Source organism: Brachyhypopomus gauderio, chromosome 2 (genome assembly GCF_052324685.1).
Source record: "Brachyhypopomus gauderio isolate BG-103 chromosome 2, BGAUD_0.2, whole genome shotgun sequence".
NCBI lineage: Eukaryota > Metazoa > Chordata > Actinopteri > Gymnotiformes > Hypopomidae > Brachyhypopomus > Brachyhypopomus gauderio.
Window position 1 is genome coordinate 43521569 of NC_135212.1, and position 23035 is coordinate 43544603.

The 23035-nt window shown below is 51.5% G+C and overlaps 2 protein-coding genes across 3 annotated transcripts in view; one reads left to right on the top strand and one right to left on the bottom strand.

Annotated features, from left to right (window-relative positions):
• The first annotated feature begins 123 nt into the window (after positions 1-123).
• On the top strand, positions 124-2324 carry LOC143508332 (RING finger protein 222). 2 transcript variants are annotated; one of them, XR_013129321.1, is made up of 2 exons: positions 124-1116; positions 1216-2324. XR_013129321.1 is itself a non-coding variant. In XM_076996772.1 (1 exon), the coding sequence occupies exon 1, from the start codon at positions 124-126 to the stop codon at positions 715-717; it is 594 nt and encodes a 197-aa protein (XP_076852887.1). In that variant the 3' UTR covers positions 718-2324. The 2 variants fall into 2 exon arrangements, 1 of the variants encoding a protein (XP_076852887.1); XM_076996772.1 differs by having other exon boundaries at positions 124-2324.
• arhgap44a (Rho GTPase activating protein 44a) overlaps positions 2227-23035 on the bottom strand; it is a 33701-nt gene continuing 12892 nt past the window's right edge. The window contains 23 exon segments of the mRNA XM_076996768.1: positions 2227-5522; positions 7254-7631; positions 7732-7877; positions 9321-9679; positions 9681-9840; positions 10941-10978; positions 10980-11130; positions 11245-11262; positions 14444-14627; positions 14880-14971; positions 15152-15265; positions 16181-16261; positions 16595-16676; positions 16823-16934; positions 17232-17359; positions 17553-17634; positions 17748-17816; positions 18083-18200; positions 18291-18367; positions 18550-18661; positions 18790-18866; positions 18953-19072; positions 19204-19243. Coding sequence (XP_076852883.1) covers positions 5365-5522; positions 7254-7631; positions 7732-7877; positions 9321-9679; positions 9681-9840; positions 10941-10978; positions 10980-11130; positions 11245-11262; positions 14444-14627; positions 14880-14971; positions 15152-15265; positions 16181-16261; positions 16595-16676; positions 16823-16934; positions 17232-17359; positions 17553-17634; positions 17748-17816; positions 18083-18200; positions 18291-18367; positions 18550-18661; positions 18790-18866; positions 18953-19072; positions 19204-19243 — 2896 coding nt within the window. The 3' untranslated portion in view covers positions 2227-5364.

Consider the following 23035-nt stretch of genomic DNA (forward strand, 5'->3'; position numbering starts at 1 on the left):
ACATTCTGCCTTCATTTGATAACTCCAACACAAGTGTCACTTTGTGTTCATTCTTGTGTTTTGTATGTGTGTGGCGTCAGGTGCAAGTTTAGCGCTTCCCGTCCAGAACAAGACTCACCAGAGATGGACTTAGAAGCGCAGGAGAGCGAGTGTCCCGTTTGTTACGAGAGTCTTTCGGAAGTGGCCAGGACGCTGAGCTGCGGACACGTTTTCTGCCACGACTGCTTGGTCAGAACTTTTGTCATTGTGACCCGCGACGGAGTGGTCACCAGAGACAGTATTATCTGCCCCATTTGCAGACACGTTACGTTCGTTACCAAACAGAAAGTGCACGGATGCGCCGGAGAAACACAGAAGAACGCGAAGATTTTGGAGGTACCGTCCGTATGTAATTTACGTTCTGCGAATGCTCCAAGATCTACCAACAGTCGCCTTCCCTGGATGGGACAATGCATATCATGGGCTTCGTGCAAACTGAGCCGTCAGAGACTCGTCTGTCCTAAGGAGACTTCGCAGGTTTTCATCATCAGCGACATGGGACGCCCCATGTCAGATGAAGATATTATTGATGTTGGGACAAACGCTGTAATTCAAGAAAACAGCAGGGCCATGAGATGTGCTGTTTGTACAACATCACATTGTCTGCTGGTCCTTTTGATGGCATTTATTTTACTGGCTTTGGTAGCTGCAACACTCCCTTGGGTTCTGTTGGCATGAAGTGTATAACATTTCAAGGACCATAACCTTCTGTTTTCAAGTTTGGCATGACACAAAAAATTACCTTCAGTATCACAGACACCTGCTTGACAGACTTCATAGTTTAGATGAGCTGTACGAGTTACAGTGAAATCAGAGGATCAGTAAAACTTTTTACATTTCGCTATAGGTTGCTTTGCCCCCAAGAGGAAACTGAGCTGCCTGTGATCCCCACAGAGGGTTGCGGATTCAAAGGCGTTTAAACAAAAATAGCCAGAGACAAGTTCTTCATGGAGTGTCGCTCTCACCAAATTATTAATGTGAGAAAGGATCTCCTGAACAAGGAGGAGCGAGAGAAGACAAGCCCGGCGGGGCTGAAAGGGGAGCTCTGTGTGGGGTGAGGTTACGTGACCATTCAGGGTAAGGAGCTATGCTTCTGCGGGAGCAGCTCAGGCAGGGAGTTGCGATTTCCCTTACGTTGTTTGCATACTCATGCGTATGAAATCCTTTTTTTTTGAGGGGGGCCCACACCCTTGCTTTTCAAGCACTTCTGGTCCCGCAGGTTGGGACACACTCCTCTCATCACACCTGCTGACCAAAGCCTGCTGGGTGAGCCATCGGAAGAGCTAACTTTATATGGACATATTCATTTCACAACCTTGTTCAGTGTGGTTTAAAGAAAGCACATCACTTTTTCAGAATCTGTATGGTTTTACAATTACATAGAAAATCATAGCTATCAAGTGTTTTGTTTTTCTTATGATGTAAATATATGATATCTTATTTTTTTACACAGTATTATAAGTGATATGATGTTTAGGCTATAGTTTATAATATATAATCATTCCAAATTTCCCATATTTGCTTGTGTTCTGGTGATTAAACTGTCTTTTCCAGGCCAAGGTCTCTGGTACAAATCAACACCACAAACAATCAAAACAGACCACTCGCACCAGAAGTATTAAAAATGTAGAGTTTAATATATATATCTATTTCTGACATTCTGATCAGGATTGCGGTAGGCTTCACAGTACAGACTGTGTTGTTCCACTGATATGCTAAGCTGAGGGGAGGAGTGGGGAAGGGAGGGGAGTGGCTTACAAGTTTGTACATAAGTTATGAATGGAGGGGGAGGGGTTTTACATCAACGATCAGTGTGCACTCAATACACAAACCCATCAACACAAACCCAGATTGTGGTTTTCTAACCTGCTGGTCGCTGATACCCAACCTTGTTTGGCCCCTCCCCAGGTTACTCATAACATTGAAGAGTTTCAAAAGAAGAACATGACAGAAATGATAATCTGTCAGTAGAGTCTGTGGACAAGCTTTGCATTATCACATCTACTTCTGGATCTTAAGTGTGAAATAATGGTCAAATGGCAATGACTGTTCAGTAGCGCAGCAAACAAATAATGAGTATATATTGTATGTATGAAGCTTGTCTTGTGCATTTAATCCAGTTGTTTGCAGTGCATTACTGAAGACTGAACTGCACTTTAATGTGAATGTTGTGAATGTTAGGTGATCATTAAACAATCAAAAGAGTATTACAGTCTCAAATGGCATATTTGTACTGAATTCTATTATGCCATGTTGGAAGTCCTGCAGTCCTGGTACTAAGTGAAGTCCTTGCACAAAAACACTAATAATCTTTCTCCTGTAACAATGAAGTGACTAGTAGGTGAAGGGAAATGTGGTTGGTTGGTGTAAATATCAGCCGTGTTCCCCGTGGTCCTCAACGGATTCAACCTGGTACCTCAGTCCAATTACAGCAGCCACGTGCAAAACAGGGCACGACGTGGCTTCCCGCTGTATGATAATAGTGCCAGGATAGACCGGTGGAAAAGTGCACTCGTGTGTAAACCCCCTCCCTCTGGCCGTCAGCGTTTACACAAGCATTCAAAGTGACTGGCAACAAGGGACGGATGAACTGCAAATCGTCACCTAAAAAACGTAAACAAACCATGCGTCTATTGCAGCTCCAGTAAGGTAGTGACAAAGCCTTTACCTCAGTGCACATCGTTGCAAAGGTTCAATCACATTCAATCGCCACTCTTACCATGAATGCACACCTGCCTCTTCATAGAACACTGAAGAAACCAGCACAGACTTCATAAAAAACAACTTAAAAAAACTAACAAACAATCAAACAAACAAAAAAAAGCCTCACGTACACACAAAACTCGTTATTAGCTTCAGGACATAAATATCTATTGTGAGGGCACTTGCAATTATCATTGTATAATCACCACAACTATTAAAAGAGTACTCAGTCACCAATAATCATCATAATAGAAGTCATTGAGAACGCACACTGAGGCATACCATACATTTCAGCGAAGAAGTCCTCTTGTCCCTGAAGTACATAAACGCTTAGTCAAAGAAAGGAAAGAGGCCGATGAAAGCCATGACGTTTGGGAAACCTTCAGAGTCGAGTGGGAAAGACACAGAGCGCTTATGGCCGCCTCCCAGTGTGGCGAATACTAGAATAAAAGTCTAATTGCACTTTCGCAGATGCCGCCCACGTTCCGCTCGTTCGCCTCCGCTTCGGACGAGACAAACCGAAGCGGTCTGTTGGTCCGAGCTGGAGAGTGTACGGACCACACAGACGGCGCGTCTGACCCACTCACACGGCCTCCTTTTGGCCGTAGCGTCAATGTGTTAACCCAGAGCACTTTCCGGAGAAGGCAGTGAGACTTGGGCGAGATTCGTGCTTTAGAGCCTGCTCTTCTCCATACTGACAGCCAAGAGATGACCCCTGAAGAGTTTCCGATTTGTAAAATAGGCAATTCGTTTGATGGGATAGTACATAGGAGAAAACAAAGGCTCCTTGACGTTGCAAAGAGGAGAATAAAGACAGAAGAACACCTCTGGTGACCTACAAAATTATATATATGGCTAGAAAGCACATGGCCTGACTTCTTACACTGCTATTCTTGTTTCAACTCCATGTGCCTTAAAATGACCCAGTGTCAAAGAGAATCATGGGTTTCATAGCCATTTATGGTGTAAATAATCTGTTATTTTTTTAATTGTAGTTTTGTGCAATACTGGCCACCTTTGTCCTTTTCTTTGTGGGGAAATACAACTGCATCCAAAAGCAGGTTAATAAATCCTATTCTGAAAGAATTCAAAACATCTCCAATTTGTAAAACAAATGTTACACACATTTTATCGATTTCCTATACATTTACATTTCTTCTAGTGATTAATGTAGTTGTACAGTATTTCAATGTAATTAAGTTCGATTAAGGCTGTACGAGACCTGCAGAAGTTCAGATTTCTCACGGGTTAAACTCTGTTCCCACTTTTAAGATATCCACTTTCCCATTCTTACAGTTAGTGTTCATGGCTTACAAAAGTGCAAAAGCTCGCTCTCTGTGTGAATCTGGCAACAAGAATTTAGGGACAAAATAATACTCAATTATCATAGAACATTATTTCTATACAAGATAAATATGGCATGTCACACATATGAATATAGAATTCATTATTTGCCTTTACATTTGTCCTCTCGTGAACACGTATCTACAGATCTTTATGTACAGTCTGTATATTTACACAGAAGCAGAACCTGTCATTACTCTGGAAAGAAAGCCGAAATGGGAGGCACAAAATATGTCTTAATGGTTTGACCTCTGGTGACCTGTGGAAGTGATCTGAAGGAGTGCACTGGAGGAGTGATAAGTTAAGGGTTCTGTACCACTGACCTTAACGTAAAAGTCCTAGTAAGTTTTAGAAGAGTGAGACAAAAATATTTACTGTAAGCTCTTAGTTCACTGTGTTTTTAGCGTAGTACGAACCTTCCAAAATAGTTCCAGGATGTACTAGATAAATTGAGTGCACATTTCAATCTAAACATTTAATCAGAAATTGAATTATGGTACTGTCTATTCCAAAGTGTTGTATATAGGTGTGCGTGCATGTCAGAATTACAAGTAAACAACAACAAAAAAGAAAGACAAAGAGTAAAAAAAGAGTGAGAGAAAGAAAATAGGAAGCAAGCAATCAAGTGGGCCAAAATAAGGCCTCAGCCTTGTAAAACAAGACTTAAAAAAATCTGCATGCTTTATGTCTTCAGTTCATCTACAAGAAATCAAGCCTGTCTGCTGTCTTTGGACCCTGTAAGGACAAGCAAACACTACCCTCCTGCACCATGAGGGGGCGCTTTGATCTTATCCTTCCAGCACAAGGAAGGCTATGAGGTTCCTTTGGAGTTAGCAAACACCCTCATATGTCCATCATATTGGAATTTAACAGCAGGGTCCAATAAGGCAAAATGACAAGGAGAGAAAGAAAATAAAAAAGAAAAGGAAATAAACCCACAACTGCTCAGAGAGGAAACAAGACACACAGCATGGTACACACTCCACTAAACACAATCAATTCTAGCTGTGACATTCTGATGCCTCTTCATCCTTCGCTTCTGCTATGGCACAAGTTGTGCTGATGATATTACATATCGCGTATACTTATCAGAGAGAAGGGGGTGGTGGTGGTGGTCTTGGAGGAGGTGTGTGCTGGGAGGGTTGGGGTCCAGCTCCAGTGGTGCGGGTGTGAGAAGCTTGCTGGGTGGGGGCGGGGGCTGGTGGAGGCATGGTGGTTCCTCAGCAGAAGGCGGGGGATGTGTGGCAGGACTGGGCATCTGCTGGCTGGGCTCAGGGGTTATAGAGTGCTGCTCTGGGCCTCTTCGTCGGTCGCGGGCTCCCGCTCCGGAGAGTCGGACAGGGGCCGGGAGATCCGGCAGGGGACGCCCACCCTGAACTCGTCCAGCAGGCTGTCCAGGTTGACGTTGATGGATGGGATTTCCAGACTAAAGAGATCTGCTGGTGGATGGCAAGGGGGGTGGCCCAAAGGGCGCGTGGTGGAATGGTGGCGGGTGGGACGAACAGGACCGTGGTCGGACAGGAACGGGGTTATGGCGATGAGGGTGACGATGGGGTGATGGAGAAAGACAAAGGAGAAAAGAAGGGAAAGCAAGTTCACTCCTCCATCCATTGTTCAAGGCACAGCCAGCGTGGGTTGGTGTTTAATGCGGTTTGCTGAAGAAGAAAAGCTGGAAAGAGGGCTCGTCCCCTAGCATTCTACACAGGGATTCCGTCACACTGGTGAAAGGACTGTTCTCATTGGACGAGAACGCTCTAGAGGTGTCCTCTACTGCTTCGGGATAACTTTCAATTGATGGCAACTCATCATTGCTGCTTACTCATTGACGACATGGTACGGAGTCACCACGGTTGACGTTCACTTGATATCCACCACAGTGACCTTAATACTTTGACACACAGACAATGGGATGGGTGGATAGTGAGCCAGAGGGAAGAGTGCGAATCAGCCCTCTGAGGACCTGCTGCATGGCCTGGGTTCTGATTGTGATGACCTCCCCTGTGTGAGAATGAGATGGGTGTGCACAGCACAGCCAGGGCAGCGGGTGGGGTGGTGTAGGGGCACTCGTCAGAATCCCCCCCCGCCACTATGGGCCCGGGCTCAGACAGGGTGGGGTGTACCAGGACCCACCCACGTAAGGAGCTGCGTTGGCTGTTAGCGGTGGGGGTGGGGGGGGGGGGGGGGGGGGGGGTATTCTGGAGGGCAGGATTAAGGGGGCGTGGACTTCAGAAGCGACATCGGCAGCGTACATGTGGGGGGGGGGGGCGGCTCCAGGAGGGTCCGTAAGCCATGCAGAGCCCATTCCCAGCACCATGCACAGATTACGAGGACAAAACGAGGCGGCAGCAGACGGCTCCACAACGAAAGAGAGAGTCGTGAGGCAGAGGGACGAGAGGAGACGCAGAGCAAGAGAGAAACACAGAGTGAAGGAATGACAGAACTGGCCAAGAACAGTGTAATGTACGGGGGTTTGGGGGGGTGGGTATGGGGGGGGGGTGGGCTGCAGGAGGGCCCCATACTCAGCCACAGCACCAGGCCTGACGGCGTGAGATGAGGCTACGGCGTGGGGCACGGCTGCGCGGCAGGATTCGGGCTTACCCTAAACGTCCCCCTCACACTTAGCCCACACTCAGTGCCCGGCCTCACACAGCTGCAAGGCGCACGGCGATGACAGGGGACAGAAAAGTCATACATCAATCAGAGTGATCAGGAGAATGACTGACAGACACACCTCAGAGGCTCACAGGAGGAAACATACAAACCACGGGCCCACATAGCTGATCGCTAGAATGACAGACAGACCACGAGTCTAACTTAAGGACACAGTCTGACACTAGTCAGAACACCCAGACAGCTGGTCAACGTTACAGGTAAGTAAGAGATGCAGGACCCTGTTGTCAGAGAACATTCCCTTTTTGTACCTTGTTCAAGTGCTCTATATAACCCTGAAGATTAGAAATCATTAGCAAATGACTGATCTTAACGGCAACCGATCTCTAAAGACACCTCATACTAAGGAGAAGAGAATTTAAAAATATGATGTTTCACATTTGTTTTAGGGGACCAGGCTCTTCAAAGTCCGTCTCCTGCATAGGATGATGAGACGGACAGATTGAGAGAGGGACGTTGTCCTTCCGCTTGCGCGGACGCCACGGAGACATGTTTACCTGTGGACATGCTCTCCCCGGGGGACAATCCGTCCAGAAGGCCCTGCTCCATGGGCGGAGAGCCAGCGTGGGGGACAGTGGGCGGCTGCGGAGGGGGCAGGCTGGGCCTCTGGCGGGGCTTGGGCGTGGGCCGCGACTTGGTGAGCGTGCCAGTCAGAGAGGGGGGGGAGGACAGGGCGTGGGGCGTGCCCAGCGGGGCCTGCCCGGGGGAGGAGGCGGGCGCCGGCCCTGGCGGGCAGCCCAGACCGTACGGGGAAGGGGTGCTCGGGGGAGTGGGGGACAAGCTGACTGGCGACGGCTGACCTGTGGACTGGTCTGACATCGCCCCCGACTGGCCGTACGGGACCTTGGGAGGCACCGGGGCCAGCTTCTTCGAGCCTGCCGTGAGAGAAAAGAGTAAAAGCGCAGTCAGATTTCACGTGGTGGATTTCGACGATTTTCATGATGGACGTCGCAAATGAAAGCGTGCGGGACAGACCTTTGCGCAGGGTGTGCGGGCTGTGCTCGGCCGAGTGGGGCGATTGGCTGTTGCTCTGCTGGCCGCCAGGAGGGGGCACTGTCGCTCCTGTCACCTGCACAGCCTTGTGGCCAATCACAGGCGACAGCTCCTTGCTCTTCACGGTGCTGGGGAGAGACAGAAATGTGACGGCCTGCCGACAAACCACGCCCACCATGCAGAGACACCACGCCCACCATGCAGAGACCCCACGCCCACCATGCAGAGACCGCACGCCCACCACACCCACACCCACACTGCAGACGAGTGCACAAGGACGATTCACTCCGTTCACACCAAGCTTGTTCCACCCCCTCACGCAGTCCAAAAATAAGTACAGATTCCTCTCAACGAAAAGGTGGAATGGATATAGTGCTGGCTGTGGGTGTTAGAAATCATCTGTGGTGTTAATGAGGAATTTATTGACTACCAGTTTCAGTTGGTAAATGTTTATCATGCGAAAATGATACATAAAGCTCATATGTCATCAAATATTAAAATATTGCATCATTAACATCAATCTTAGAATCTTTATTTGCCTTTGCCTTCAAAGATAAAGACGTGTGAAGGTGGATTTAGTCTGAATGTAATTCTCATCTGCGGCTGCACACTGTCCTTGCACAGACCAGTCACCCACACACACACACACACACACACACACACACACACACACACACCCACGCACAAAACCTTGATCTGTAACACAACTGAGCACGTGGGAGCTATTCTTCACACTGACAGCCCTACTTTAGTTCCCTGGCTGCCATGTCTACAGCTACGTGGAGAATGACTTAGTTTCTACAGCTCCTTGCGCTAGACATGGAGGAGACCTGAATGGAGACTCATGGAAGGAGATGGGGAAGGTGGAGACCCGATCAGGCAGGTGGAGTCTCAGACACAGGGGACACAGTCGGGGTGCGTCATGCTGCCTTACTGCTAACGTGGCCTTTCTGACGCCAACGTCCACGAGCACTGGAGGTCAGAACACGATCGCACCGCATTCTCCTGTCGTCACGGCACCGACATTGCAAAGGCCGTGCGCTAACGGGCCGGCGTTCCCGCCTCAACTCGGCGGTTTCGGTCTGCATACGTCAGGCGGTGTATATAGTTTCATGCGCGATCATAAGTGATCAAAATGTTGTGTGCTGAGCCAAGTCAATGCTGTGGGAATATGCTTTCATATATGTGTCAGTGGAGGAGGCAGTCGTGATTGGCAAAAGCAACTTGAAATGCACCATGGGAAACACACTATGCAATACATTTCTAAGCCTCTGTGTAGCCGAATGCAGGGTTATCCACATAGTTACTAATCTAGAGCAGTATTCACTTTCACGAAAAGCCAGTAACATCCCCAGTTGCTAGGCAACCTCATGAGAGGCTACCCTGAGCGAGAATGTTACAGAATCTGAGGTATGGCATTGAAAAATGCATTATAAACATAATAACCAAAGTGAGCGGGGGGGGGAGGTTGAAGGAGAGCGCCAGTATGAAGGCTGGGGCGGTGTGGGGGGGCCTGCTGGCTCGGTGTGTGGCTGAGGTGGGTTGGGTGGGCACAGGCGTGTGGTATTTACCTAGTCAGCCTGGGGGGTCCTCTCTCGCGAGCACACGGACAGACAGCCCACGGAGGTGGGCCGGAGGAGGGGAGGCTAGGGGGGTTAGCGAGGGACACCTCGTGGCGCGCCAGCACAAGGGGCGTTTTAACATAGAGGGGGGAGGCGTTGGCGTCGGGCGGGGGGGCGGCGTGCTGCAGCTCACTGGCCGGACCGTGTTTGGGGAAGTGCAGGCAGCTGGGCTTGGGGTTAGAGTTGATGTCGAGGGAGGAGGAGGAGGAGGAGGAAGAGGAGGACGGAGGGGGCGGCTGGGGGAGCGGGGGGCCGAAGCTGGACCAGCGAGAGGGGGGCGGGGGCGAGTCGGGGGGCTGGGACTCGGGGACCGGGCGCCACGGGGCGTGCGCAGGGTGGGGGTTTGGGGTAGAAGAGGTGTGGGGCGTGGGAAGCAGAGGCAGAGGGGTAAGGAGGGGGCGGCCGCTCCTCCCCGTGGGGCACATAGACATGTGAAGGGTCCGGGCGGTGGGGCGACACCTCGTCGGAGCTGCAGATATTAAAAAAAAAAAACAATAAAAGAGCAGAGAGAGAGAGAGAGAGAGAGAGAGAGAGAGAGAGAGAGAGAGAGAAGAGAGAGAGAGAGAGAGAGAGAGAGAGAGAGAGAGAGAGAGAGAGAGAGAGAGAGAGAGAGAGAGAGAGAGTAACTGTACACGGACACGCATGACAGCACTATACGAAAGTGGATTTTGTCAGATTGACTACTGAGCTCTCTACTGTTACCCAAGAGTTCTTCTCCCATTCAGATATTGGGATGTACGGAGGCGTCACTGAGACGGCTGTCTGTTAAAATGTGCTGGGATGAGGATTCAGCCAGTTTAGTGTGGGACCATGGGAAGCTGCTAAGAAGCCAAAGCAAAGTAGTCAAAAAGGGGCGGGGCTCACCACGAGCGTTCAGATTCCACCAATGAACAGCACAGAAAACTGAACGACCTTGTGTCTGCGCACTGCCCCAAGTCCAGAACCGCTCACACGGCCAAGCTGGGAGCCGAGCGTCACAGGAAGTTGGGTTCGGTGACTAGTTCAAAAAGTAAGACTTTATCTGTGATCACATTCTCTCTCTTCCTCTCCCTCTTTCTCTCTCTCTCTCTCTATCCCTCTCTCTCTACTGACACTTAAAACAGCGTCGAATAGCCTGGTCCAGCTCCTAAACCCAGAGCAGTTAAACACAGACACAAAACCCTTTCATTGCCTGAAAGAGTCACAGTGAGGGGAAGGAGCAAGCCAGCCAGACCTACAGCCATCACAAACCCAAGTGCATTATGGGAGGGCGGCTGCAGCAACCGTTCGGACGGGACAAGATGAGGAAGCCAGTGGGTTCAAAGAAACCATCAGGTCAGCCATCGCTCATGAAATGAAATGACCACTAAACCACATCATGGCCTCTGCAACTAACATAAACTAATATTCTGAACAATCTGCATGTGTTTTACTCATAACAATGACAGCCGAGGGGGGGGGGGGGGGGGGGGGGGGGGGGGGGGGGTGTTAGGAGATGTTAGAACATGACATGGACATCTGATTGGAGGAGCTGCAGTGTTGGTGGGGGATTACATGGACGATGACGATGACGAAGAGGCACAGGCTTACCTGACTCTGTCTGCCGGGGGAGGGGTGGGGATCGGGGATGGTCGCGGGGTCACAGGGCTGCTCCAGGACGAGAGTGTCGGCCGGGGACCCGGGCGGCTGTGCACTGGGCGGCGTGGACGAGGCTTTCCGGGCGAGCGTGGACGCTCCTTTGCCCTTGACCCAGGACGTGTCCATCACCCTGACGCCCATACTGCCACACACCAGAGCACACACACACACGTCGGCGCACGCTGAGCACACGCGCAGAGAGCCGATGCCCGATAACATAAGAGGTGTTCTGACGACAAGAACATGCGAACGGTACCTTTGTATTTTCCTAATGCTGCATTAAAGGGGCAAAGGAATGAATGTTAGATGTCAGATTAAAGTGGTTTGAAGTACAGAGCACTCATACCGCCCAGCCTGGACCAGCCTGGACCAGACTGGCACCCGCAAGTGCGACCCGGGTACAGACGGGACGGGCATCCGGAGGGGAGACACGCGGCACCAGTCAAGCAGCTGGTGTTCCCCCCCCCCCCACTGTGAGGCTATTAGGCCCCATTAACTGTAATTACCCCTCCCCCGGATCCCATGGACAGACACACACAAACAGAGCCACGCCTCTCACACGCCTCTCACACGCCTCTCACACGCCTCTCACACTTCAGCAACACGTCACATATAAGTTGGTTCTCATGCCGTCATGATGCCTAACAGCTTGAAAGAGAGAGCAGAAATACGGACGCTCGCACGAGACATGGGACGAGCGCACGAGACGTGGGACGAGCGCACGAGACGTGGGACAAGCGCACGAGACGTGGGATGCTCGTACGAGACGTAGGACGAGTGCACGAGACGTCAGACGAGCGCATGAGATGTGGGACGAGCGTAGCGAAACAGGAAAGCTGAGCCGAGGGCGGCCGCCGCTGGATGAGTGTTCCACACGCCTCCGCACACGCTCCTCCACACGCTCCTCCACACACGCCTCCGCACATGCTCCCCCACACACGCTCCTCCACACACGCCTCCGCACACGCTCCTCCACACACGCCTCCGCACATGCTCCCCCACACACGCTCCTCCACACACGCCTCCGCACACGCTCCTCCACACGCTCCTCCACACACGCCTCCGCACATGCTCCCCCACACACGCTCCTCCACACACGCCTCCGCACACACTCCTCCGCACACGCTCCTCCACACGCTCCTCCACACACGCCTCCGCACACACGCCTCCGCACACGCTCCTCCACACGCTCCTCCACACACTCCTCCGCACACACTCCTCCGCACACGCTCCTCCACACGCTCCTCCACACGCTCCTCCACACACGCCTCCGCACACGCCTCCGCACATGCTCCCCCACACACGCTCCTCCACACGCTCCTCCACACACGCCTCCGCACACACTCCTCCGCACACGCTCCTCCACACGCTCCTCCACACACGCCTCCACACACGCCTCCGCACACGCCTCCGCACATGCTCCCCCACACACGCTCCTCCGCACACGCCTCCGCACACGCTCCTCCACACGCTCCTCCACACACGCTCCTCCACACACGCTGCACGCTCCTCCGCACACGCGCCTCCGCACACGTTCCTCCACACACGCTCCTCCGCACACGCTCCTCCGCGCACACGCCTCCGCGCACACGCCTCCGCACACGCCTCCGCACACACCTCCACACGCTCCTCCACACGCTCCTCCACACACACGCTCCTCCACACACGCTCCTCTGCACGCTCCTCCGCACGCTCCTCCGCACAACGCCTCCACATACGCTCCTCCACACACTCCTCCACACACTCCTCCACACACGCTCCTCCACACACTCCTCCACACACGCTCCTCCACACACGCTCCTCCACACGCTCCTCCACACACACGCTCCTCCACACACGCTCCTCCACACGCTCCTCCACACACACGCTCCTCCACACACGCTCCTCCACACGCTCCTCCACATACACTCCTCCGCACACGCTCCTCCGCACACGCCTCCACACACGCTCCTCTGCACGCTCCTCTGCACGCTCCTCCGCACGCTCCTCCGCACGCTCCTCCGCACAACGCCTCCGCATACGCTCCTCCACACACTCCTCCACACACTCCTCCACACACGCTCCTCCACACACTCCTCCACACACGCTCCTCCACACACGCTCCTCCACACGCTCCTCCACACACACGCTCCTCCACACACGCTCCTCCACACGCTCCTCCACACACACGCTCCTCCACACACGCTCCTCCACATACACTCCTCCACACACGCTCCTCCGCACACGCCTCCGCACACACTCCTCCGCACACGCTCCTCCACACGCTCCTCCACATACGCTCCTCCACACACGCTCCTCCACACACGCTCCTCCACACACGCTCCTCCGCACACACCTCCGCACACGCTCCTCCACACGCTCCTCCGCACACGCCTCCACACACACGCTCCTCCACACACGCTCCTCCACACACGCTCCTCCACACACGCTCCTCCACACTCCTCCACACACGCTCCTCCGCCCACGCTCCTCCACACGCTCCTCCACACGCTCCTCCACACACGCCTCCGCACACGCTCCTCCACACACACCTCCACACACGCTCCTCCACACACACCTCCACACACGCTCCTCTCCCTCCTGCTGTCGCACTACAGCAGGGGTCACCAACCTTTTTGAAGTTGGGAGCTACTTCTTGGTTACCAATTATTGCGGAGGGCTACCAGAAAGAAAGTTGTTGAGCGGGGGGGATTGGGTTCATGTGCGCGTGTCAATTGCTAAGCGGGAAGACCGCTAGCAACCGCGGATAATCGCTAATAGCAGCAAAAACATAAACGATGCAGCGCTTTGGTGCATGGCAATATAGTGAGCTGTTTTTAAAACAAGCCCGCGGGCGACTCATAACGTCCTCGCGGGCGACATGGTGACCACGTTGGTGACCCCAGGTTGCGGGAGGTTGAGGGGGCCGCATCTGCCACTCGCCCCGCCTTCCACCCCCCATCCAACCTCCACCATCCAACCCACTACGCCCCCCCCCCCCCCCCCCCCCCCCCCCCCACTTCATCCAACCCCCGGCATTCCAGTCCTCAACTGTCCAGCCCCCTTTGCCGGGCACGAGCTGATTACAATTTTCCAACGAGCTGGTTGTCATAGAGACCATAGCGGTCCAGCAGCCCGGGGTGGGCTCCGTTTGGTCGTCTTGGACGCGGGGATGGGACGGGCAAAGGCGAGACTGACGGCCCACCCCCCCGCCGATAGATTCGGCTCTCGGATGCTGTTCCTCCGCCTCTGATCTCTGCCAGAGTTGCCACGGAGCCCGTCACCATGGCGAGCTATAACCATGATGCTGCTCGGGGACTTGGCTGAGTCTGACAGGCGGAGAGATGCAGGGAAGAGGCGAACGGCGGAGAGGAGGAGAGGAAAGGAGTGTGGGAGGCACACGGAGGGGGCGAAGGAGAGGAACAGCTTGCACAGGGAAGAAATAAATAAATAAATAAATAAGCTGCTTCCCCTACCCGTCCTTTTTGTAGAACTCCAGCATCATGTTGTCGGTGGCGACGCTGAGGGGGCGGCGGCTCTGGTCGTGTGGCTGCTTGCGATCTGATTGGTCCATGTCGGGAGAGGGCATGGAGCCATAGTTGGAATTGTGGTTGGTGTGGATAGGGCTACCGTAGCTGCCCGTCAGGTTGAATGCAATGTCTAAAAATAGGAAAGGAAAACCAGTTCAGATCTCTCAGGGGGGGCAGACTAGCACAGGCACACGTGCGCGTGTGTGTGTGTGTCAGTGTGTGTGTGTGAGAGAAAGAGAGAGAAAGAGAGTCAGAGAGAGACAGAGAGAGAAACAGTGAGACAGAGAGAAAGAGAGAGAGAGAGAGTACTTGAGAGAGAGAGAGCGAGACAGAGATAGAGACAGAGACAGATTGAGAATGAGAGAAATCGTGTCTTTCTCACCTCCTGGGAAGAACCAGTCAGCATGCTGGATGATTGGCTCAATGATACCAACGATTTGCAGGGAGACAGTGGTCATCATCTCTGTCATGTTCCTAAGCACAGCAATGACCAATTTAACCCGTGTTTTTCATCTCTAATGAAAAGACAACATTTTTACACACAGCTCCAGTAGGACGCAGCTTATTGCTTCAAATGTAATATGTCTCCGCTCCAGGAGATCTGGAGAGGTCCTGTTTCACCGTCCGTGTGCGAGGCCGTGGATGGACACTCACGATTCGGAATGTGACCACAGCAGATTGGGACCCAGGACTATGGCGATGTTACCAGGAGTCATTTTGTTGGCATCCTGATATTCGGTAAGCTTGGCTAGGAATTTAATTAAGTATCTGCAAAGCACAGGATGAGAGTGAAAAAGCATCACGTGAATATAGGTGTTAATCTAGGGTGAGAAACACACACAGCCACAACCTCCTCACACATTCACGATGCCTGTGTCTCGTTCATATTTATATTTTAGAAGCCTCTGCCCTGGACCACAGCAAAGCCCCGGTTAACTATCACCAATAAAGTACATATTAATATGCATATACACTGGAGCATAGCATCCCACCATTTTGTGGATATGGAAAACCCCCCCCAAAAATAATAACAGTACAATAAAAATGTATTAGATACATGAAATCACAATATTACTAGATATTATACTACATCATCCTTCAGCCTTCTGTCTTTCATGTTTATAAGAGAGGGAGGATCAGTATTTATGATGACTGTTTCAGTTTTTTTAAACAATACATCCACCTTCCTCAAATCTGAATCAATCTCTCATTCAAACGTTTGCTGAAATAATCCCAACACGCATGTGACAAGCGTTTTCTCTGAATTACCTCTGTCAACAGAAATGACGCACCCACGACAAAATGTCACGATTTCTCCTGCACGCCAGCACTGCAGAGCGGTTAGGTCTATATCCATGAAGAGAGCAGCGATCTCTCCCCCACACCAGCAGAGCTAACAATCTAGTCTGCACATCCAGCCCACACAGGTAATCCAAAGAAATTTGCCCACTGACTGCCACGGTGGATCATGGCCGACTCCTCGACCTCCTGTCACAGATGTGCTCTCTGACACGTTTCTCACAGATGTGCTCTCTGACACGTTTCTCACAGATGTGGTCTCTGACACGTTTCTCACAGATGTGGTCTCTGACACGTTTCTCCACTAATTTCCTTTCATCTACCTGACTGATCCACAGGCTTACAGCTAATGAAAGCTCTTGGCAAACAACCAGCAGCGCTGACCTGAAGTTGTTTAAATTGTCGGCTGGAAGTTTCTCGCACGCCGCCAGCAGGGCTTGGAGCCGTTTGTCCATGTCCTGAACACTGGAGAGAGGAAAAGACACACAGGGCTTAGGAACAGCCAAAACTGCTACAACCAGCCCTGGATGTTTGAGGACGGCTATCAGTGTATAATGGAATCCTCTCATATCATGGAGAAATGTACTTGTTATAGACACACAGTGCATATGGGCCCACTGTAAGGTTTTCAGTGATTCAGGGTCATGCTACGGTATCTTTTTGGTAACAGGAACACCTGATTCACAGTCTTGATCTGATTCAGATGCATTACATTAGGGGAAAATAGCAGACTATAAAACACTCTAAGTGGTCTAAGAGGTGATGTCACAGCATTGGCTAGATGCCATGTGCTCTTACTTCGAAGCCTGAATCCACTCATCATAGAGTTCAGAGGTCATTAGAGGTTCAGGGAGTTCACGGAGATAGGACTTCAGGGCCCCTGCAGTGCAGAGAGGGAGGGAGGAGGAGCAGGAGGTGAAGGAGAGAAGGAGAGAAGGAGGCTCTGTCAGCCGTGAGCACGTCTGATATTGCCAGGAGGCTCGGAGCTCTGAACGGAAGGTGGGCGGCAGCGATATCCGGGCCCACCTGCTATGGCATGCGGGTCGGCGGAGAACTCCTGGACGTCCAGCACTCCGCAGTCCAGCGACGCCTTCAGCTTCTTCAGTTTGGAGGCGGAGGGAGCCACTCGGAACAGGCCCTGCAGGCACAGTAAGCCCCGCCCTCGTGAACGTGCGTCCTCCGTCCCGACAGCCACGGCGCAATAATCAAACAAATAAACAAACAACCGGGAGCACTGGATATAAAATTGTGACCCTGTGAGCACCACTGTTATTTTCACCACCACGTCCACTGTGGAACCCTGGCTGGGGGGGCGACGGCGTGACGCTGAGCAGGGTGACTCAGAGCCCCGGCGGGGAGCCGCGGACGTGGGGGAGTTAATGATGGACGGCAGGTAGCGGGCGAGCGCCTGCTGGAGCTAACGAACTGCCCCCACCTCCTCCTGCATGCCACACTCCAGCAGCATGGTCACGCAGGCCTCGATGGGGAAGGCGATCTCGCGGCCGCTCAGGCTCAGGTGCTCCTCCAGTGGCTTGCCGTAGGACGGCTTCTCGATCCAGGCCTCTGAAACCGCACAGCCCACAGGTGGCAGGTGACAAGGTGCCTTCAAAAGCACTGATGTTTAAAGTGATGAGCAATAATAATAACATGCATGCAAATATACATGCACAAACATTTTCAGCGCCGTTTCACAGTGAATGCAAGTAAACAGCCTGATAGAGTTTGCATAGGGTGTTAAAGAGGGTGGGTTCCTCACCCTGGTGAGCTTTGATCTGTGGCAGCACACTTTGCAGAATCTCCAGAGACTTCCTGTGATATTCCGCCTGAATTTCTATGAGCTGTACGGGAGAGTCGTGAGAGTGCAGGATTTTAAAACCATCCTCAGTGTTCGTTCTGTAATCATGCATTATCACGATCCATACAGCCCTTCCGTATGCAAACGAGAACTTGCCGTCTGAAAGTAGTTTGCATAGTCTATTTCTTTGGCCACAAAGTTGTACATGTCTGCTGATAACTGGTCCTGAGGAAGTAGAACAGACAATGGAGTAGTGAGAAGACATTAGTACTGGTATATACAACGTGACTGAGTCGGTGGGTTTGGTTTTACACTGCTGGTTCAGCTGTGAGGTTTTAAAAATCAAAGCATTACCTTACACTCATTGCTTTTTTGTCAAGCTAATTTGTTTTAAACAGAGATAATGGCAACATTGGGAACAGAAAATGTCAGTTACATAACGGCAAACGCAGTCTTTCTGTGGCGTGAGATAGAGAGAGGAAGGGAGATACCCTGCAGATCTCCATCCGATTGGCTGTCTCCTCCATCTCCTCTCTGAGGGAATCTGCTTTGGCCCCGCTTGGCTGCAGGTTGCTGGGGTGACTGGAGGACTTGGATGATTGCTGCCACCTACAGGCAGGGAATGAAAAGGACACGGTTAGATCATGAACTATGGAGTGGGCGGAGAGCTCCTGCCGTCGTCGCGGCGATGCGAAGCACCTTGTCCGTGCAGAGTCCATATCCAGAACCAGCTTGGCTAGATGTTTCCTCTGTTTCTGTATGTTGGGGATCTCCACCTAACATGACACAAAACACAGGAACCAGACTTAACAATAACAAGCATTTAGCATTAAAAAGAAGAAATCATTAAAACATCCATGATTAAAAGAGGAATATCTCTTTGAACATATCGATACGTGCACCGTCCTTTCGCATTACGGTGGTGTCATGCAGTGCTGAGAGAGTGAGAGAGCCTGACCTCAGCCAGCACGTAGAGGGGTTCCACCACGTCCCTCTCCATCTGGAACTCCAGGAGAATGAGCTCCTGCGCTAACTTCTCCTCGCTGTCTCCACAAAGCTTCAGCATTTTACTGCAGGCAAACAGCAGAAGCACGTCGATGAGAGAGAAGACAGCTTCCGTCACGCTCAAACGCTAACCCGCCAAATGCCGCCGGCTTGTGAGAACTCCGGAAACCCTTGCGGGGGACGGAGGTCTTACCCGAGCAGGGAGTCGTCTCCCAGGATGGAGGCTCCCTCCACCATACACTGGGCCAGCGTGGAGAGGGGCAACTTTTTCTGCTCGGGGAGAAAAGGAACGTTATGGCATTTGTTTCCCTGGTTCTTAGATATGTCACTAAAGGGTGAATGTCGGAGGGACGGACCGAGGGTGACTTAACCGAACGCTTTTCCACATCAGCCCCTTGCTGTCCCTGCAGACAGGCCGTGAGCTTCTTATGTGTGCTGTGAGAGACCTGCTTGACCAGATCCAGACGCTTCTCCACCTGATCCACGGACACACACAATAGTTCACTCACCTACACACTATGCCAAATAAGTCAGATGTGAAAAACACACATTTATCTCAGCTGAACAACCCCACACACATGTAATGAACACAAGAACAGACTCCTACCTGAAGCAGGTCATCAGTCAGAACTTCAGTTTTTTCAGCTCTGTAATGTGGAGAAAGTAGAACAATTAGGGCGTTAGACTAGCGCAGGCCTGAATAATCGAACCAGAATAGGCCACCATGGGGATCACTCCATCTTGTTTCACCAATTAATTACTCTCAGTCGAGCTAGATTACTAATATATTGTATGCATGATTCATTTTTGCTTTTCACATCCAAATTGCTGTGAAATTCACTCTGCCCCGAGCACAGAGAGGATGGTAATCAACAGCAGAAAATGAATTAGCACTCATTACCTGGCGGACATTCAAAGATAATATAGCCTATGAGGCGTAGTGAGGCAGGTCTGTATACTGAGCAGAAGTGGCTACCTCCACCCCCACCTCCACCCCCACCTCCCCCTCCGCCTGCTCCGGTGAACAGCACATCATATTAACCGGTGCGGGTGACTTTTTTCATGTCTCTTTCAGTACTTTGAATGATCTTCAGAGAAAGCAATTGGCTCTGAGCCCAGCGGGGGGCCCATCACACACCTGCACGTGCGCCTCTCCAGCACGTGACCCTGTGCGATCACATGCGTGGGGTGGGCAGAGAGGAGGCCAGGCCCTGACCAGGGCGAGCCACGCCCACAACGTGACCACGCACCAGTGTCTTCATCTGCACGTTCGGCTGTCAGCGAGGGGCGGGGCTGGGGGTGGAGTGACAGCACACGTACTGCACGTGTGCTCGAGTGAACGTGTGTCTCACCCGCTCGCTCTCTCTCACGTGTTCTTCCTCTCTACTCGAGTCCTGTTTCCAGAACCCAACCAGCCTGCGTGACCCATATGCCTCACACATACACGCCAAAGAACGTGTTTCCATGGCAGCAAATGTCTGCAAATGAAAATAGAGCTGAACACATCTGGGCCAGGATGGCGAGTGTGTGTTATAGTTAGGGAGAGAGTGCCGGAGGAGGGAGGAATGGTGACTCGCAACGACTTTGGACACAGAGCCAGTGGCCGGCCTTGATGAGTGTGGGTCAGAGGCAGACTCAGGGCCCGAGGTAGGCAGCCAGTAGACCTGCGAGCCTGCCTGCTTCTCAACATACTCCTCAAAATCAAGAGCTCAGTTACTCAAGTGATCTTAAGTCTTATTAATGATTCGAGAGGATTTGATTTCACAATCGATAAGATCAAACCATAGTCATGTTAATGACTCAACAGTGAATTCTCAAACGAATGGTTCTGTCACTCCACAGGCCGTTGTACGCTAGTGCGTGTGCGCATGCTTAATTAAGACCCTCCTATGGCATCTCGGAGTCTGCGGGTTATTGCTATCGTACTGCACAGTTGCAGCCCAGCCTTTCAGAGCCGCTGCCTTCATGTCCGACAGAGGTGCAGAAAGCAAGAGGTGTGTGGTGGTCAGGCCGGCCAATTAGACGAGGACACACTGTTTGGCAAAAGGATAGGATGACTCAGAAAATATTTATTCAGAAAAGTATTTTTTATTTTAAATGGAATACTTGATAATGTTCAAATCCAAATTGGATTTGTGCGGGATAAGTGCATTTGCTCACAGATTTGGCGCCTTCGTTTTGAGGGAGTGTTTATATTCGGGGGGCACTAGAAAACATTAAAATTGCAGAAGGCTGTACAACAACAGTGTCAGTATGAGGAAGAATTCTGCAGAATGTGAGGTTTTTACAGCCTTAAGTATCTTCACACAGGTGAACGTTGACTGGTGACTAATTCCCCCATCTAGCCTTTTTTCCTTCATCTGCCTTGTGTTTCAAAACATTAAATAAAAAACAAGCAGCAGGTTCTGAAAGCTGGGATGTGATCTCATGGCGCAGACACACATGCAGACGGCCTGGCAGCGGACGATGCGTACGAGCGAGGAGGGGCTTCCACGGGCCTCGAGCCAACCTCAGCCCACTGACCACCCGGGAACTTGGGACAGACTAAGAGGACAGGGGGAGACCATAGCCAGTTGACACCTTTCAAGACAACGAGCTCTGTGTCAAACATCCCAGAGGAGGCACTGAGGTTGTGGGAGGAGCCACAGATGTTGTGGGAGGAGCCACAGACGTTGTGGTCAGTGTTTACGCGGAGGGGGTATGAGGGTCAGGGCTTGTGTACTTCTCACACTCGGATGGGCGCTTTGGTTTGGCCGCTTTTGCCATTTGTGGCCTTTTGGGGGGGGGGGGGGGGGGTGTTCTTTTCATCGCCTTGTGTGTGCGTAAAGAGGCTGTGTCAGCCAAGGCTGATTTTGGATTTTACAGACCAGAGTAGAGCATGTCTGACTCATAAAACTGCATGACAAACAACGAAATAACAGCAAAAACTAAATCCAACTTAACATCTAGCTCTGTTATAAGCACACGGACACTTGTAACCAAAGAGTTCCAAGGCAAAGTGGGACCCAGCCAATCTGGCATGTTGTTAGGCCACGCCCCCGAATGCTTGAAGGAGCAAGGCAACCCCGTTCTCTCTCTTCGCCACTTCCTGTCCCGACAGCTCCTTCCAGGTATTGTGCCCCGAGGGTGGCCACACCAGTGCCCGACCATAATAGCCATTCTACAGGATTTATTTAAAGGTCCAGTAAGACTTTTATCACTGTGGAGAAGAATGGGCTCGCTTTTAGCATCTTCATAACAGGGCTGCCATAAGGACCCCTATCTGATGCCAACAGGCCTGTGGTGTCAGGAATATTTTTGCCATCTGTTCCTTTGCCCTATTTCTTTCCCCTTGTTTGAGTCACTCTTTAGAACTACACATGCCGATCAGAGCCTGTAGGAACACTTCCTTAGACCTTAAACATCAAAGAAAGTAATAATATTTAAAATGTTATTTGGTTATGGGAGTGGTGTAGAGGTTTTATTTTAGCATCTTTTTTTGTTCCTTTGGTGTAATCTTGATAAACATCAATCATCCATCCATCCAGTTACAGCCGCTTATCCGGGTCGCAGGGGTAGCAGCAACATCAATCAATAGGCGCACAATATATACATCAAGCCTTATGTTGCCATCGTAATCCAGATTAAGGATGAAACCAATTTAAAGTAAGTGAGGATAAAATGCGCCGTGCTCTCATACATCACGGGTGAGGAAAGCAGCTTTAATGATGTCAGTGATTAGTGTCCCACACTGCAGGCCCCGACGTGAGGATACTGCCACGGGGAACCGGAGCATTTCATGTAAACGTGACCTAATAAAACCCAGTCTTGTGCAGAGCAGATCCACGCCAAGCCAAGAGTCAGCGAGGCAACGAGCAAACGAGGAAGGACTTGAGCACTGTGGATTCTTAGCTTAGATGCTTTACTCGTTAATGCTAAAAAGGCTCAAATACAGGCAGCGTCGCGCAAAGATGTTAATGTAACTGATCGCTACTGGCTTCCAAGACATTTGGGCGTACACAAAAATCATATGAATCCAGCATTTCCAGGATCGTTCACATTCATGCATTATTTTGCATGCTAGTATCTCAGCAGGTTCACGAAGCGCAGAACATATATGCTTCTCCTCTCCACGTGTGCTCGAACAGCCGCGAGACAGCTGGCGTAGTCCAGAGAGCATTTTACAGCGGTCCCGCCGACACCGGCAAACGGATCATCCGTGCCGGTAGCACCGCAGCAAGGGAAAAGGCCATGGGAGGCACACGGGTATCCGGCCACCTCAGCGCGCGGTGCGATAAACTCTACACGGCACGCGGCAAATGACAGGAGCACGTGTTCGTGCGAAGGGCAAATTCGTCGGCCCCGCAAAACCGTGGACGCACACGGACAGGGCCGCACGAGCGCCGTTTACAAAAGCAACAAGCCGTTACCAGCGCGAGTCACGCGCCTTGTTACGAGAA